Below are 12,271 nucleotides of genomic sequence, written 5' to 3' on the forward strand. Positions count from 1 at the left end.
ACATGTGGATCTGGACTCCAGGGCAGGCAGGACCAAGCTGCAGCTCTTAGGATCTAAGGGCAGGTTGAGCAGCTCTCTGATTTCATGGGTACAAGGAGATGGAGCAGAATCCATCACTACGGGGGCGGGGGGGCAGAGTCCCTGTGTACCTGTCAGGTCCAAAGTACCTGTTGAGATTGGCAGTGGAATGCATGCTGTCAGCAAGGGCTGTGCCCTGGGTGTGAGGGCAGGCAGAGGTGCCTTCCCCCAGACATGTGCAGAGGGAGGCAAGGCCCGTGGATGGCCTGGATGTCCCTCTGAGCAGAGGGACACTTTCCTCTGCCAAGGGTGTGGACCAAGAGAGGGACTAGGCATGGTTCTGAGGACACAGAAGCTGGCCTGGCTCATGGAGGTGGGGAACGAAGGTGTGGGCCATGGGGTGGGCCCACCAGCAGACGGTGACACAGACTGGGACCCTAGGTCAGGCTGTGGGCAGGGCTGTGTCCCTCCACAGGCTCTAGGGGAAGACCCTTTCTGCCTCTCCCAGCTCCTGGTGGCTCCAGACTCTCACAGTGCAGACTGTGGTGTTTGTTCTCTTTTAAGGACACCAGGTATTCGGGATGGGGGCCAGCCCTTTTCCAGTGTGATCTCATCTTAAATTACCTCATAGAGATCCTGTTTCCAAATAAGGTCACATTCACAGGTATGTGGCTTAGGATTTTGACATATCTTTCCGGGTGATCAATTCAACCCAGCTTAGAAAGGGACAGGCCCAGGCAGAGGTAGTTGGTACAGTCCTGGGGCCTGGAGCCAGATGACCCAGCCCAGCAGGGGTGAAGGACCGGCAGGTGTCTGTTGGATCCAGGGACCTTGGAGCAGGGGGTAGGTGCAGCAGAGCCATAGCAGAGTTAGGGTCTGGGAGGGCTCCAAGCTCCCCACCCTGGGCCTAGAGCTGTGGTGGACACCAAGGGACAACCCGCAGGAGAAAACAGAGCCCTCAGACCCTGGGAGGTGGCCTGGTAGCCAATCCCTGGTCCATGCCTTTATAGTCCACTGCTCTTCTTAGCAGGCGGGGAAGCTTCTTCCGCTCTGCCTTGGGGATCCTGCAGGGTAAGGGAGGGCCCTTCCCCTATGGTGGCTGCGAATGCTCACACCCCAAGAGAGTGAGCTGCACCCGGGCCCTCTGCTACCAAGATGGGGCTGCCCGGGGCTGCTCCAGCCATGTCTCTGGAGGTAGATCCAGGGCTCACCAGCTTGGGGAGGGTCTGGGATTGACCTTATGACCTTGCCTCCCCTGCCTGCCCAGAGGCTCATCTCTGACTGTATCTTTCTGTGACCGCAGGACACGTGTGACCTCAACTGGGTTCTGCAAGACCAGCTGTTTGCAATGAATGGCCAGGTCACTCCTCCTCTTGATACCCTGTTCACCAACGGTGCTGAGCAGGCCTTCATCCCCAAAAACATGAAGGCTGGGCTGGGAGCCAGTGCCCCCTCCAAGCCCCAGGCAGAGGCAGCCGCACCCTCCAGAGCCAGGAGCATTGCAGGGGTGCGTGTGGAGGCCTCGGGGCAGACGCTGAGTGTCTATGCTGCCATGAAGCGGAGCCTGCTGCCCGCAGGGCTGGGGTTGGCTCTGCTGGAGGCCCAAGCAGCCACTGGGGGCCTGGTGGACCCCGCCCAGGGCCAGCTGCTGCCCGTGTCTGAGGCCCTGCGGCAGGGCCTGGTAGGGCTGGAGCTGAAGGAAAAGCTGCTGGCTGCTGAGCGCGCGGTCACTGGCTATCCTGACCCCTATGGGGGTGAGAAGCTGGCCCTTTTCCAGGCCCTCAGGAAGGAAGTTGTCAACAGGACCCTGGGATGCCGCTGGCTGGAGGCCCAGCTGGCCACTGGGGGCCTGGTGGACCCCGTCCAGGGCATGCGAGTTGCCCCAGCACTAGCCTGCCAGAAGGGCCTCCTGGACCAGGAGACGTGGCTCAGTCTGGATGAGCAGGAGCCCAGCATGGACACTCCAGGTTTCCTTGACCCCAACACACTGGAGCCGCTGCCGTACTCCGCCCTTCTGGGCCGGTGTGTGCAGGACCCTGGCTCAGGGCTGGCCCTGCTGCCACTCAAGACCACCTTCCATACCCTGTGTGGGGCGGCCAGTGTGGCTGAGCTGCAGGAGGCAGGGGTCCTGGATGAAGAGACAGTCCAAGGCCTGCAGGAGGGCACACTGACAGAGCCAGGTGTGAGTGCTCGCCCTGAGGTGAGGCGCCACCTGGAGGGCACTGGCGGTGTGGCAGGGGTCGTCCTGCTGCCCGAAGGCCACAAGAAGGGCTTCTTCCAGGCTGCAGCTGAGCACCTGGTCCCAATGGGTGCGGTACTCCCGCTCCTGGAAGCTCAGGCTGCCACCCACACCCTGGTGGACCTGGCGACGGGCCGGCAGCTGTATGTGGACGAGGCGGTCAGGGTAGGCCTGGTTGGCCCAGAACTTTATGAGCAGCTGCTGGTGGCAGAGCAGGCGATGACTGGGTACCATGACCCCTTTAGCAGCTCCCGCATCCCCCTCTTCCAGGCCATGAAGAAGGACTTGGTGGACAGGTCGCTGGCCCTGCGCCTCCTGGATGCCCAGCTGGCCACGGGTGGACTGGTCTGCCCGACCCGTAGGTTCCGGCTACCTCTGGAGGCTGCCCTGCGTTTTGGCTGCCTGGATGAAGAGACTTGGCAGCACCTCTCCCAGGCCACGGGCTTCTCAGACCCCAGCACACACAGCAGCCTGTCTTACGGGCAGCTGCTGGCCCTCTGTGTCACCGACCCAGAGACGGGGCTTGCCTTCCTACCTCTCCCCGGGGGACCCCGTAGAGAGGTGCCCCAGGGACCCTCATTCATCGGCCACCACACTCAGGAGGCCTTGAGTGCAGCCATGACCTCCGTCTCTGTGGGGAAGTTCCAGGGCCGGCCCGTGTCCCTCTGGGAGCTGCTCTTCTCTGAGGCCGTCTCTGTGGAACAGAGGTCAAGGCTGGCCCAGCAGCACCAGGAAGGGACCCTCTCAGTAGAAGAGCTGGCAGCAGAGCTGAAGGCCACCATTGAGCAGGCTGAAGCCACAGCCAGGGTCACCTTTGTTGGACTGAGGGACACTGTGACTCCAGGAGAGCTGCTAAAAGCAGAGATCATTGACCAGAAGCTATATGAGCAGCTGGAACACGGGCAGACCTCGGCCCACCACGTGGGCAGCTTGGCCTCTGTGCGGAGGTACCTGCAGGGCACGGGCTGCATCGCTGGCCTGCTTCTGCCCGCTTCCCAGGAGCGCCTCAGCATCTACGAGGCCCGCAGGAAGGGACTTCTCAGGCCCGGCACTGCACTCATCCTCCTGGAGGCCCAGGCTGCCACCGGCTTCGTCATCGACCCCAAAGAAAACAGAAGGCACTCCGTGGAAGAGGCACTGAGAGCTGGTGTCATCGGGCCTGATGTGTACATGAAGCTGCTGTCGGCCGAGCGCGCCGTCACCGGCTACACCGACCCCTACTCCGGGGAGCGGATCTCGCTCTTCCAGGCCATGCAGCGCGACCTCATCGTCAGGGACCACGGCATCCGCCTGCTGGAGGCCCAGATCGCCACGGGCGGCGTCATCGACCCCGTGCACAGCCACCGCGTGCCCGTGGAGGTGGCCTACCAGCGCGGCTACTTCGATCAGATGCTGAACTTGATCCTGTTGGACCCCTCTGACGACACCAAGGGCTTCTTCGACCCCAACACCCACGAGAACCTCACCTACCTGCAGCTGCTGGAGCGCTGTGTGGAGGACCCCGAGACGGGCCTGCGCCTCCTGCCACTTAGCAGCACACGGCCTCAGCTGGTGGACGGCAGCTCCCGGCAGGACTTACAGAACCTGGTGCTTCCTGTGCAGTGTGGAAGGTTCCGGGGACAGAGGGTCTCAGCCTGGGACCTAATCAACTCCGAGTACTTCAGTGAGACCTGGAGGAGGCAGCTGCTGCAGCGCTATGGACAGCGCAAGGTCACACTGGAGCAGGTCACGCAGCTGCTGCACAGAGAGTCAGGGAGGTGGGCAGACATCACACTGCCAGCACTGCGGGGCCGGGTCACCATCGGCCAGCTCCTGGAGGCTCAGATCATCGACCAGGACCTCCTGGAACAAGTTCTGGCAGGGGCAGTCAGCCCTGACGCCCTCTTCCACATGGCCAGCGTCCACAGGTACCTGCAGGGCTCGGGCTCAGTGGCTGGGGTGCTGCTGCAGCCCTCCCAACAGAGGCTCAGCCTTTATCAGGCCATGAAGCAGAAGCTGCTGGCGCCTGGCGTGGCCCTGACCCTGCTGGAGGCCCAGGCAGCCACTGGGGCCATCACAGACCCTAGCAGTCTGGAGATACTGTCCGTGGACGAGGCTGTGCGCCGGGGCGTGGTGGGGCCAGAGGTGTGCAGCAGGCTGCGGTGGGCCGAGGGTGCCGTCACTGGCTTCAGAGACCCCTTCTCTGGGAAGAGAATCTCCCTGTTCCAGGCCATGAAGAAGGGCCTGATCCCAATGGAGCAGGCTGCCCGGCTGCTGGACGCCCAGGTGTCAACGGGAGGGGCCATTGATCCCACAGGCCACCACCACCTCCCCTTGCCTGTGGCCATCCAGCGGGGCTTCATAGACCAAGAGATGGACATGGCCTTGTCCGGCTCTCCCAAGACCTTCCCCACTCCAGACGGCCAGGGCTTCACCAGCTATGCCCAGTTGCTGGAGAAGTGCCCCCGGGACAAGGCCTCTGGCCTCCATCTCCTGCCTCTGGCGGAAGATGCTCCTGCCATTCCCACTGACACTCAGCTCCAGGACATCCTGCAGGGCACACCAGGGGGTGAGGACGGCAAGTCCCTCTGGGACCTGCTCACCTCCTGCCACTTCACTGAGGAGCAGCGCAGAGGCCTCCTGGAGGGCGTGCGGGTTGGGAAGGTCTCCGTGCCACAGCTGCAGGCCACCGTGTGCAGCTGTGTACAGGGGGCAGAGCTCCTGGCCCAGGCCCGTGTGACAGTGCCAGGTCCCCGGGGTGAGGTTCCTGCCGTCTGGCTGCGGGACGCTGGCATCATCACCCAGGAGGCACTGGCCGCACTGGCTCAGGGCACAAAGTCGCCCTCTGAGGTGGCAGAGCAGCCAGCAGTGAGGGCCCACCTCTGGGGCACGGGCTGCGTGGCTGGGGTGCTGCTGCAGCCCTCTGGGACTAAAGTGAGCATCGCCCAGGCCATGAGGGATGGCCTCCTGCCCATAGGCCTGGGACAGAGACTGCTGGAGGCCCAGGTGGCATCTGGCTCCCTTGTTGACCCACTGACCAACCAAAGACTGTCAGTGGAGGATGCAGTGAAGGCCGGCCTGGTAGGCAGGGAGCTGAGTGAGCAGCTCAGCCAGGTCGAGAGGACTGTGACCGGGTACACAGACCCCTACTCAGGGGGAACCCTCTCTCTGTGGCAGGCCATCGAGAAGGGGCTTGAGCCAGAGAGTGAGGGCCTCCCCCTCCTGCAGGTGCAGCTGGCCACGGGGGGCATATTAGACCCTGTTCATGGGGTGCACCTGCCTCAGGCAGTGGCCTGCAGGCTTGGCCTCCTGGACGAGCAGACGAGCTGGGCACTGACCACCACCAAGGAGGACAACAAGTTCTTCTTTCACCCTAATTCCCGGGTCAGGGTGACATATGGGCAGCTCAAGGAGCTCTGTGTGCTGGATGCTGATACCGGCTTGTGGCTGCTGCCACTCACTCAGGACGCTGTGCTTGAGGTGGATGAGCACACCGCAGTGGCTCTGAGGGCCATGAAGGTGCCTGTCAGTATGGGGAGGTTCCAAGGGCGCATCGTGTCACTCTGGGACCTGCTACACTCCGAGTACATCAGTGCTGACAAGAGGCGGGAGCTGGCAGCACTCTGCCGGTCTGGGCGAGCCACAGCCCTGCGGCAGGTGGTCAGTGCGGTCACTGCCCTAGTGGAGACTGCAGAGAAGCAGTCCCCACAGGCCACCTTTAGAGGGCTCCGGAAGCAGGTGTCAGCCAGGGACCTGTTCAGGTCTCAGCTGATCAACAAGCAGACGCTAGATGAGCTGACCCAGGGGAAGAAGACGGTGCAGGAGGTGACAGAGATGGCCAGTGTGAGGCGGTCTCTGGAAGGAGGCAACTTCATTGCCGGAGTCCTCATCCAGGGCACCAAGGAGAAGATGAGCATCCCAGAGGCCCTGAGAAGGCACATCCTGCGGCCCGGCACGGCCCTGGTGCTGCTGGAGGCGCAGGCGGCCACCGGCTTCGTCATCGACCCGGTGAAGAATCAGAAGCTGACCGTGGAACAGGCGTTCCAGGCAGGCATGTTTGGCAGGGAAACTTACGGGAAGCTGCTGTCCGCCGAGCGCGCCGTCACTGGCTACACCGACCCCTACTCCGGGGAGCAGATCTCGCTCTTCCAGGCCATGCAGCGCGACCTCATCGTCAGGGACCACGGCATCCGCCTGCTGGAGGCCCAGATCGCCACGGGCGGCATCATTGATCCCGTGCACAGCCACCGCGTGCCCGTGGAGGTGGCCTACCAGCGCGGCTACTTTGACGAGGAGATGAGCCGCGTGCTGGCGGACCCGAGCGACGACACCAAGGGCTTCTTCGACCCCAACACCCACGAGAACCTCACCTACATGCAGCTGCTGGAGCGCTGTGTGGAGGACCCCGAGACGGGCCTGTACATGTTGCAAATCGTAAAGAAAGGAGAACCCTATGCGTACATCGACGAGGCCACGAAGCAAGCTCTGCGATCCACAACTGTGAACATGCACTTGGGGAGGTTTGCCGGTCGGACTGTGTCTGTCTGGGACCTGCTCTCCTCGCAGTACTTCAGCGAGAAACGGAAAAGAGAGCTTGTGTGGGAGTACAGAGAGCAGAAGGTGGGACTAGAGGAACTGGTGGAGGTCATCAGAACCACCATCAAGGAAACAGAGGAGCAAAACCAAGACATCAGATTGGCAGCCATCCACGGGGACACGACAGCCGCAGAACTGTTCAACTCTGGGGTCATCGATAAAGAGACCCTGGATGCACTTCACAAGGAGGACAGGGGACACCAGGACCTGCGGCAGCTGGAGTGCGTCCGTGTGTGCCTGGAGGGCAGTGGCTGCATTGCTGGGGTGACTGTACCCTCCACCCAGGAGGTCATGGGCTTCAACGAGGCCTGCAGGAAGGAGCACATCCCTGCAGGGTTCGCAGCCCAGATGCTGGAGGCACAGGCAGCCACTGGGTTCATGTTGGACCCTCGCACTCATCAGAAGGTGCCAGTGGACGAGGCCCTGGCAGCTGGCCTGGTGGATGAGGAGCTTCGGGAACGGCTGCACATGGCTGAGAAAGCCGCCAAGGGCCACAGAGACCCAGCCACAGGGGAGACCATACCACTGTTCCAGGCCATGAAAAAGAAGTTGGTCGGAAGGGAGGAGGCACTAAGGCTGCTGGAGGTGCAGGTGGCCACAGGGGGCATTGTGGACCCACAGCACCACCACCGAATCCCCCTGGACATGGCCTGCAGGCGGGGCTGCCTAGATGAGGAAACGAAAATGCTCATCTTGGATCAGAAGCACATGAGGAGAAGGTTCCTGGACCCCAACACGCAGGAGAAGGTCACATACCAAGAGCTGCAGGACAGGTGCAAGAGGGACGAAAGGTCAGCATGGACCCTATTCCCAGTGGTCAAGGACACAAAGGACTCAGAGTATGTGGATGAGGCCACCAAAAGGGCACTGGAAGCCCAGCAGGTAGAAATAACAGTTGGAAGGTACAGAGGCCAGCGGCCATCAGTATGGGAGCTCCTGAACTCAGAGTATGTGACGCGGGAGAAGAAGCTGGAGCTGGTCAAGGCCTACCGCCGGGACACTGCAGGAGCCCTGGAGAGAGTGGTACAAAAAATTCTGCAGATAATTGCAGAAAAAGAAAAGAAGAGCAGACCAATGTGGTTCAGGGGTTTCCGAAAGCAGATCACAGCAGCTGAGCTGCACAGCTCAGGCATCATAAACAGAGAGACACTGGAGGACCTGGAAGAGGGCCGACGGACAGTGCAGCAGGTAGAAGCCGGGGAGGATGTCCAGCGCTACCTGGAGGGCACTAGCTGCATCGCCGGCGTGCTGGTGCCCGCCAGGGGCGAGCCGGGCCGCCAGGAGAAGATGAGCATCTACGAGGCCATGTGGAAGGGCGTGCTGCGGCCCGGCACGGCCCTGGTGCTGCTGGAGGCCCAGGCGGCCACCGGCTTCGTCATCGACCCGGTGCACGACCGGAGGCTGTCTGTGGAGGAGGCCGTGGCCGCCGGCGTGGTGGGCGGCGAGATCCGGGAGAAGCTGCTGTCCGCCGAGCGCGCCGTCACCGGCTACACCGACCCCTACTCCGGGGAGCAGATCTCGCTCTTCCAGGCCATGCAGCGCGACCTCATCGTCAGGGACCACGGCATCCGCCTGCTGGAGGCCCAGATCGCCACGGGCGGCGTCATCGACCCCGTGCACAGCCACCGCGTGCCCGTGGAGGTGGCCTACCAGCGCGGCTACTTTGACGAGGAGATGAGCCGCGTGCTGGCGGACCCGAGCGACGACACCAAGGGCTTCTTCGACCCCAACACCCACGAGAACCTCACCTACATGCAGCTGCTGCGGCGCTGCGTGCGCGACCCCGACACCGGGCTCTACATGCTGCAGCTGGCGGGCCAGGACTCCGCAGTGCACCAGCTGAGCGAGGAGCTGCGCGGGGCCCTGCGCGACGCCCGCGTGACGCCCCGCTGGGGCGCCTTCCAGGGCCAGAGCGTCTCGGTCTGGGAGCTCCTCTTCTACCGCGAGGTGCCCGAGCGCCGGCGCCAGGACCTGCTGCGCCGGTACCGGGCGGGCACGCTGACTGCGCAGGACGTGGGCTCGGCCCTGTCCTCGCTGCTGGCCGAGGCCGAGGACCGCAGCCCGCGCGCCGACCCTCGGGGGGCCCTGCGTGCGGCCACCATGGAGGTCAAGGTGGGGCGCCTGCGGGGGCGCGCGGTGCCCGTGTGGGACGTGCTGACGTCTGGCTACGTGAGCGGGGCCATCCGCGAGGAGCTGCTGGCCCAGTTTGGCTCGGGGTCTCTGGCCCTGCCCGCGCTGACGCGCAGGCTGACCACCATCATCGAGGAGGCGGAGGAGGCCCACGGGGACCCGCCCCAGCCCGGGGAGACCTCGCCTCGCCAGCCGGAGCCAGGGCGGCCAGGGCCCTCCCGAGGCGAGGACGAAGAGGCCGAGGCCGAGGCCGAGGCCGAGGCCACCCGCCGCCGCCGCCGCCTCCTCCAGGAGCAGGAGCAGGCCTTGCGCGCCGCCACCATGGAGGTGCGCTCCGGGCGGTTCCGGGGCCAGCCGGTGTCCGTGTGGGATGTCCTCTTCTCCTCCTACCTGGAAGAGGCCCGGCGAGAGGAGCTCCTGGCCCAGCACGCGGCAGGCACCCTGGGGCTGGCCGACCTGGTGGCCATCCTCCTGCGGGTGGTGGAGGAGACCGAGGAGCGGCTCAGCAAGGTGTCCTTCCGAGGCCTGAGGCGCCAGGTGTCCGCCGCCGAGCTGCACACGTCCGGGATCCTGGGCCCCGAGACCCTGCGGGACCTGGCCCAGGGCACCAAGACCCTGCAGGAGGTGACGGAGATGGACTCCGTCAAGCGCTACCTGGAGGGCACTAGCTGCATCGCCGGCGTGCTGGTGCCCGCCAGGGGCGAGCCGGGCCGCCAGGAGAAGATGAGCATCTACGAGGCCATGTGGAAGGGCGTGCTGCGGCCCGGCACGGCCCTGGTGCTGCTGGAGGCCCAGGCGGCCACCGGCTTCGTCATCGACCCGGTGCACGACCGGAGGCTGTCTGTGGAGGAGGCCGTGGCCGCCGGCGTGGTGGGCGGCGAGATCCGGGAGAAGCTGCTGTCCGCCGAGCGCGCCGTCACCGGCTACACCGACCCCTACTCCGGGGAGCAGATCTCGCTCTTCCAGGCCATGCAGCGCGACCTCATCGTCAGGGACCACGGCATCCGCCTGCTGGAGGCCCAGATCGCCACGGGCGGCGTCATCGACCCCGTGCACAGCCACCGCGTGCCCGTGGAGGTGGCCTACCAGCGCGGCTACTTTGACGAGGAGATGAGCCGCGTGCTGGCGGACCCGAGCGACGACACCAAGGGCTTCTTCGACCCCAACACCCACGAGAACCTCACCTACATGCAGCTGCTGGAAAGGGCCACTGTGGACCCTGAAACTGGTCTCTTGTTTCTTCTTGTATCTAATTGATGTTTAATAGATTTGTTTTTGTCCCTTTCTGAATGTTTCTTGTGACTTAAATTAATTGTTTACTTTTGCCTCTGATTGTTCCATTTTTTTTTTTTTTTTTAAGTTGACGTCCTTTTCCTGGCCAGTCTTTTTTCCTTTGTGTTTATGCCTTCTTTGTTTTCTGATTTTGTGTCCATTCATTTGCTTTGCGGTCTCTTTTCTGATTTTTTTGGCATTATTTCTGACAATTTCTCATTTATTCCCTTGTGCCCTTCAGTGTTTTTTAGTTGCCTGACTCTTTGTTTGTAATCCTCCCTCCTTTAGCTGCTTCAGGTAGAATGGAGGTGAGGATTTTTTGGCTCTCTGTGTACACACTGAAGTGCTCTTGCTGATTTGCTCTAGTCCATGTGTTACTCCTCTACACTGCTTTCAATCAACTGGATGTTTTGCTTGATGTCATTCCCATCCTGTAACATCTCAGATAAGTGTCTGTGGTTGGTGGAGGTCCTGGTGCATCGTCTTTCCTTCTCATTGTGGTAGACAGTGGACACCAACTTACCTTGATCTCTCAGCCCAGCTTGCTGGTTCCACCAAAGAACAACTAGTGACCTGCTTGGAACTGGTGCATTCCCAGGAGTATAATTTGCAAGGGAATATTTATGTATGGAGAAGTTTCATGTTTGTTTGTTTTTTTACTATTATTAAATAACAGAAGTTTATTTCAGCTCATATTTCTGAAGGTCAAGTTGAGAGGCTACATCCTTATTACTGGTGGAGTGGTGAGATGGCATAGGACACCATACAGTGAGAGGATGAGAGCAAGAACTCTTTTTTTCCCCTTTAATATTTTCTAGTTGTAGTTGGACACAATATCTTTATTTTGTTCATTTATTTGTATATGGTGCTGAGGTTCGGACCCAGTTCCTCACACATGCAAGGAAGCGTTCTACAATCCCAGCCCCAAGAACTCTTGTTTTTCATTTCAGAATTTTGAAGGTTCATCCATAGAACTTTATGCCTTTAATATAGAGATTAAGTAAGAAAATAAGCAATCTCAAATCTAGGCTAGTGTATAGCACTGTTGCATGGTGGTCACCAGCTGCTATGGGATGGTGCTCTTGGAAGCATATGCAGATCCAGTTGTTCAAAAAAGAGCCACAACTGTGGGAGCCAGGGGTGGAGAGGGTCGAGCCCAGTCTCCCCTGCACTCAGCGCATGGAGCAGGAGGGCCTGTGCTGCCTCTTCTCCTGCAGAGGACAGGAGCACAGCGTCTGGCGGCTTTCTACCTGGGGTTTCCTTGTGCCTTTGCCATCTGGAATTTGCTAAAGTTCTTGATTGCAGGGAATTTGTATCCTTCACCAAATTTAGAAAGTTTTCAGCCATGATTTCTTCAAAACCTTTTCCCTAGTCATATCTTTTCTTCTTCTAGAACTTCAAATACACAGATGTTAGTTGTCTTGATGTTTCACAACATCAGAGACAAGGTCACTGTATCTTTTTTATTTTCAAATTTTTTTCTGTGACATGTCTCAGGTTGGATGATTTTTCATATTCTGTTTCTAGTTTGCTGAGTCTGTCTTCTGTGAATGCCACCTTCTTGTTGAGCTGAGTGGTGAATTTTCTATTTTAAGCATATGTTTTTCACTCCAAACATTTTCATGTGGTTTCTTCATATTTTCTATTTCTCTGCTGAGTCATCTGTCTTCTCACTCATTTCTAGAGTGTTTTCTTTCTCTTCTGGAGCATGGTGAGAATCTGTGATGTGTTTTCCAATGTATGGGCCATGGTGATTCTAGTGATTGTTGATGGACTTTGCTTTAGAGACTTGCCTATCTTTTCAGACCATGGGATGCTGAGTCCTTTTTGATTGATCATCTTGATTTGTTATGATTCATCATCTGATGTGGGCTCTTAAAATCCTCCTAAGAACATGAGCTTTCTGTTTTGGTTGGCTCTTGTCATGGTCAGGTTCAAACTGCAAGTCTTGTCCACCTTCTGTTGTTGGTGGTCTCAGCTCAATGCCAGTCCTGTCTTCAAAGCTTTTGCTGTGATATGTGGGGTTTGCTCAGCTTA

At 60.1% G+C, this 12,271-nt stretch overlaps 1 protein-coding gene across 1 annotated transcript; it reads left to right on the forward strand.

The window, feature by feature from the left end:
• Nucleotides 1-1,366: 1,366 nt before the first annotated feature.
• Nucleotides 1,367-10,219, forward strand: Eppk1 (epiplakin 1). The gene has a single exon (XM_071602414.1). It carries the CDS (start codon nucleotides 1,367-1,369, stop codon nucleotides 10,217-10,219), a length of 8,853 nt encoding a protein of 2,950 aa, XP_071458515.1.
• The last annotated feature ends 2,052 nt before the right edge of the window (nucleotides 10,220-12,271 follow it).

Source organism: Marmota flaviventris, chromosome 15 (assembly GCF_047511675.1).
Source record: "Marmota flaviventris isolate mMarFla1 chromosome 15, mMarFla1.hap1, whole genome shotgun sequence".
NCBI lineage: Eukaryota > Metazoa > Chordata > Mammalia > Rodentia > Sciuridae > Marmota > Marmota flaviventris.